At 46.6% G+C, this 5,958-nt stretch overlaps 1 protein-coding gene across 1 annotated transcript; it reads right to left on the reverse strand.

The window, feature by feature from the left end:
- Nucleotides 1-4,421: 4,421 nt before the first annotated feature.
- On the reverse strand, nt 4,422-5,636 carry LOC310833063 (olfactory receptor 6N2-like; the record flags this gene model as incomplete). The annotated part of the gene is made up of 1 exon (XM_083715410.1): nt 4,422-5,636. One exon carries the CDS (start codon nt 5,634-5,636, stop codon nt 4,656-4,658), a length of 981 nt encoding a protein of 326 aa, XP_083571536.1. The 3' UTR covers nt 4,422-4,655.
- Nucleotides 5,637-5,958: the final 322 nt, after the last annotated feature.

The raw sequence follows: 5,958 nt of genomic DNA on the forward strand, positions 1-5,958 counted from the left end.
CTCCTCTAGAAGCTGATCTGGAGAAATGTGAGTTGTGGAAGTAGAGTTGTGCAAAAGAGACAGCGGCAACAGAATACCTGCACATCAAAAGGAGCCATTGAATATGGATTATTGCTGCAAGGCTGGGAAGATAGACTCCAAGGACTCCAGGATCTGAAGACTTCACTGCCCTTTCTACACTGATGAACACAAGACTAGGAACTTTATAAGCCCTTTATACCGGGGTTTAATATTTAATCACATTTTTAAAAAACTCTATATAGTTGGGCAGGGAGAAGGAGAAAAAGTGTGTTTCTTTCCAGCTGCTATTGCTTTGCCAGCATGTTCCCTGCAGGGAATACAAAGGTGAAGCAGATCCCTGGAGCCTGCAGGATTGCACCCACTGCAGGCAATTCTTGTTCTTCTACACATACTCAGCTGCTGCACCAGGTCTGCTTGGCCTCACCTTTCTGCCTTCCCCGTCCCTGCACTGTTGTGCCTAACATGTCCCAACTTGGTGTGATTAAGGCCCTAACCATCCCCAGTGGTGATGTCACCTCTTCCTACTCCATTGCTACTGCTTACATGGCTGCAGCCACCTGAGCCATGACCATCTCACTTTCCACACACACCCAACTCCCGCATCAGCTGTCGCCATGAGCACAGGGGCCACAACTGACTGTGATAAACGGACAGATCCCCAATGCTGGCCCAACATGGGGGCAGTAGCCAGTTCCTCTTTCCTGGTCCTGGGCATAAGAAACTATTTTTTAAAGCAATATAAATCAAAATAAAATAAACACCCAGCATAAATTTATTATTTTATTTTCCTGTGTTAGTTTTCCATGGGGCTTGCTCAGCTGAGGTATGGCTTTCCCACATGCCAGCTGTTAGCTGGGAGGCTGAAGAAGAAGAAGAGTTTGGATTTGATATCCCACTTTATCACTACCCGAAGGAGTCTCAAAGCGGCTAACATTCTCCCTTCCCTTCCTCCCCCACAACAAACACTCTGTGAGGTGAGTGGGGCTGAGAGACTTCAGAGAAGTGTGACTAGCCCAAGGTCACTCAGCAGCTGCATGTGGAGGAGCGGGAAAGCGAACCCAGTTCACCAGATTACAAGACTACCGCTCTTAACCACTACACCACACTGGCTTCAGCAAAGCCCTGCTGTGCCCCCAGCTCATGAGGAGATCCTCTCTGGAGTCTGTAGAGGGTGTCTCCTTCGGGGAGGTGCAACAGGGCTTTGCTGAGGCTGGTCAGGTCTCTCCCTCCACTTCTGGGGTCCCTGATAGGTTCCAGAACACTGTACCAGTGTGTTCCAGCTGGGGGGAAAAGCCCTGGCTCTATCTCTTAGTCTACAGTGTTATACTTCCACAGGAAGACCCTGTATTGAATCCATGTTTGGCCACTGGGTGGTCTTGGGCCAACCACTCTTGTGTCTTGGCCTCATCTTTCTTGCAGGGTTGTTGTGAAGATAAAATGTGTGTGTGCTCTAAGAATGGGGGAGAAATTCCATTCACATTTAAAGGCAAGCTTACCCAATTTGCACTTCCTGAAACAATACAGGCAACTCCCAATTTACATGGGGGTTACGTTCCAAGGCACTGTGCATTTAAGTGAAATTGTGTATATTTGAAACACCGCTGGAAAAGCCAGTAAAACCCTGTTCTGGGAGGGGGAAGCTGCAGAATTCCAGGTGTTGTTAGCTCCCTCTCAGTCAGCAAGAGATGGTGGGAGCTGTGATCCGGAGGAACAGAGGTTCCCCATACCTGCTGCAGGTGAACCTTTAGTCCTGATCCAACAGGGCTCTGTTTTCATAGCATCCTCCACTACAGAAGCTTTCCCAATTAGAAACCCACAATAAATGCAAAATATGTCCCACCCCCTTTAGGAAAGCAAACTCAGCACCAGAGAACTGACGTTTCCAAAGTAGGCACTTACCTGCCTTCTCATTTCGTACAAGGATTCCTGCAGCATTTAAAGGTTCAAGGAAAGCAGATCAGGAAGGCATCAAAAGGGTCTCCAACCTGTGGCTTAAATGTGGACTTGGTTGGCTGCCTAATTCCAGGAGTTACCTGTGGATTACGTATGTATTTTGCATCTGGCCTTCGGGAGCTCATTGTTACAAACCTAATGGGCTGGACTGAAACTGATTATTTCTGGGAATCAGTCCCTATGCCAGGCTTAACCCCCTTGGCACCAGTTTGTGAAAATGTTTCTCCCCCCTCTCTTACCAGGTCAGAAAGTGGCATCTTACAAAATAAAGTGATCAAGTAGGGGGGATTATTTTAAAGCAATCATCTTGATATTTTTCATGTTTACAAATGGAAGTGGGTGGGTGGGCTTTTGAGGGTTATGTGTGTTACCAGACAGGTTGCTTAAATTATGCCTATACACCCCATGGAAGTAGCCATTTGAGAATATACCTCATGTTCTCTATTTTGAGAGAGACAGCCAAATATTTTCGTGAAACTAGTAATTGCAGCACTAGATAGGCAAATCGTATTGAGACATTTCAAGGCTAAAGGTAAAGGTAAAGGGACCCCTGACCATTAGGTCCAATCGTGGCCGACTCTGGGGTTGCAGTGCTCATCTCGCTTTATTGGCCGAGGGAGCTGGCGTACAGCTTCCGGGTCATGTGGCCAACATGACTAAGCTGCTTCTGGCGAACCAGAGCAGCGCACGGAAACACCATTTACCTTCCCGCCGGGAAGGTATTTATCTACTTGCACTTGACATGCTTTTGAACTGCTAGGTTTGCAGGAGCAGGGACCGAGCAACGGGAGCTCACCCTGTTGCGGGGATTCGAACTGATGACCTTCTGATCGGCAAGTCCTAGACTCTGTGGTTTAACCCACAGTGCTACCCGTGTCCCTCATTTCAAGGCTACTATGCCTTTAATTAGAAGTTTCCTCCTCCAGAAGGAGAAACACCCTGTATCTGATTGCTTCCTCTTCACTTCAGCTAGCATTTCTGATGAATGATGGACATTTATTTTATTATATTTGTTAGTTGTTTTATCTTGTCCAGGGCAACACATTACAATTCAGCCTTTAACTGCCCTGTAATAAATTACAGAAAGCAAAACTGTTTTTACAGCAACCAGGATATATTGGAAGACGTGGGTACCAAATTTTCTGTGGGTCCTAAATTTTGCATGAGGCATGAATTATATTACAAAAGCACACAAGAGGAGCGCTGTTGGGTCAGGACAATGGCCCATCTAGACCAGTATGTTGTTCCCACAGTGGCCAACCAGATGCTTATAAGAAGGCTGCAAGCAGGACTCAACCACAAGAATACTAGCCCCTCTGGTGGTTCCAACACATATAAAAACATAGAGGGCTGCCTTCAGATGTCTTCTAAAAGTTGTATAGTTATTGATCTCCTTGACATCTGATGGGAGGGCATTCCACAGATGTTCACGGCTGTGTATATTTTTCTCTCCCCCCCCCCGGAAATGACCATCTGGTACAGCCCCCTTGCAATGCAGGAATCACAGCTAAAGAATCTGTTTAAAAACCTCCAATGAAGGACAGCCCACCACCTTCTGAGGGCGGCTGTTCCACTGTCATCAGAAAGATCTTCCTAACGTTTCATTGGAATCTCCTTTCTTATAATCTGAATCTTTTGGTTAAGGTCCTCCCTTCTGGGGCAGCAGAAAACAGGCTTGCTCCATCTGAGGTCCAGCGCCGAGGGCCTTCTGGTGGTTCCCTCACTGCAAGAAGCCAGGTTACAGGGAACCAGGCAGAGGGCCTTCTTGGTAGTGGCGCCTGCCCTGTGGAACGCCCTCCCACCATATGTCAAAGAGAACAACAACTACCAGACTTTTAGAAGACATCTGAAGACAGCCCTGTTTAGGGAAGCTTTTAATGTTTGATGCATTACTGTATTTTAATATTTTGTTGGAAGCTGCCCAGAGTGGCTGGGGAAGCCCAGCCAGATGGGCGTGGTATAAATAATAAATTCTTCTTCTTCTCTTCCTCCTTCTCCTCCTCCTCCTCCTCCTCCTCCTCCTCCTCCTCCTCCTCCTCCTCTTCCATGTGTCAGCCATTCAGATACTTGAAGCTGGCTCTTGTATTAGCTCTCAGTCCCCTCTTCTCCAGGCTAAACATATCCAGTTGCCTCAACCTTTCCTCACAAGGCTTGGTTTCCAGAGCCTTGATTTTCTTGGTCCCAACTGAAATCAGTTTTGTTAGTTTAGGCTCGGTTCTCCAATCTTTTAAGGAAGGTCATATTGGATCCTGATTCTATCTTCTGAAGTATAATAGACTAGGCTAAGTTAATATATATAAACAAGCAGCAGTTCTTGTCAATAAACTGTGGGGTGTGTGGGGTGGGATGCAGGGGCCCCAAACTTACATATAGTGTATATAGCCCAGGGAATCCTGTTGGCATGTATTATCATTACTCTACTGAGAATTATTATTGTTCTACTAAGTTCTACTGAGAGTAGACCCGTTGAAATTAATAGAACTAAGTTAGTCATGTCCAATAATTTCAATGGGGCCACTCTGAGCATGACTAGCATTTGGTACAGTGGATGTGGGAGTTGTGTGGCCTTGAGAAAGTCCTGAGGGCCAGAAAGAGAGGTGTGGAGGGCTGCATTTGGTCCTTGAGCTTCCCATCTCTTTTGCAGAGAATTGGGTTGAATAATGGGCTGAGGATGGTGAAGTTCATGATGGAAGCTCTGTCATATTCATCCTGATCCTCCTCTTTATCGCTCTTAGGATTTCTTGGTTTCGCAAGCTATAGATGATTGGGTTGACCAATGGGGTGAGGACGGCATAGATCACGGCGAATGCTCTGTCATATTCCAAAGAATAACTTTTCTTCAGCCTGACGTACATAAAAATGATGCTTCCGAAAAAGAGCAGGACAACCGTCAGGTGGGAGGCGCAGGTGGAAAAAGCCTTCTCACGACTCTCGGCCGCCTGGATCTTCAGGACAGACTGGATGATCTTCACATAGGAGACCATGATGAGCAGGAAGGTCACCAGGATGATGAAGGCGTTGACCGCAAAGTCAACCAAGACGTTGATGGAGGTGTCGGTGCAGGCCAGGCTGAGCAATGGTGGGAAGTCACAGAAGATGTGCTCGATCTTATTGGGGCCGCAGAAAGGGAGCTTGGAGACTAAGATGACTTCAGTGACAGGACACATGAAACCACAGATCCAGCACCCAGCAGCCATTTGAGCACACAGCTTGGTTGTCATGATGGATGGGTAGCGGAGAGGGTTGCATATGGCGATGTACCGATCGTACGCCATTGTTGTGAGCAGGTAGCACTCAGTGGCCCCCAGCGAGTGGAAGAAATAAGTTTGTAGGAGGCATCCAGCAAAGGAGATGCTCTTCCTTTCACTCAGCAGGTTGGAGAGCATCTTTGGGATGGTGGTGGCTGTATACCAGATCTCCAAGAAGGACAAGATGCTGATGAAAAAGTACATGGGCGTGTGGAGCTTGGGGTCGGTGCGGATGATGGTGAAAATGAGCAGGTTGCCAAAGATGGTGAAGAGGTAGACGAGGAGGAGCAAAAGGAAGAGGGGCTTGTGGAAGGGCTGGAGGTTCGGAAAGCCCATCATGATGAACTCTGTGACCTCAGTCTGGTTGAGGACTTCCATCTCCCCTAGATCAGGATAAATATGAAATATGGGCATAGAGAAAGAGACAATGACTGCAGAAGACCACATTAAAAGTAGCCCTTGCTTGTGAAGCATGTGTACTGCTTAATAATAATGAAATAAACATTAAAAAGTCAGTTAAACAAAAGTAGCTCTTGCATGCTGATCTCCAGGGTTGAAAGAACCTGCACTCAATAGCTGGAAGTATAGATACCCACCACCCCCTCCTCAATTACCTGTATATCTTAGTGGCCTGTCTACATTTAAGTACACATCTTATAATTGCTGATCACATTTGGTTATCTGTTTGGACATGTAGACTGACTATATTAATATATACATTTAAATCAGGGTTGAT

Source organism: Podarcis gaigeae (genome assembly GCF_964106915.1).
Source record: "Podarcis gaigeae genome assembly, chromosome: 16".
Lineage (NCBI taxonomy): Eukaryota > Metazoa > Chordata > Lepidosauria > Squamata > Lacertidae > Podarcis > Podarcis gaigeae.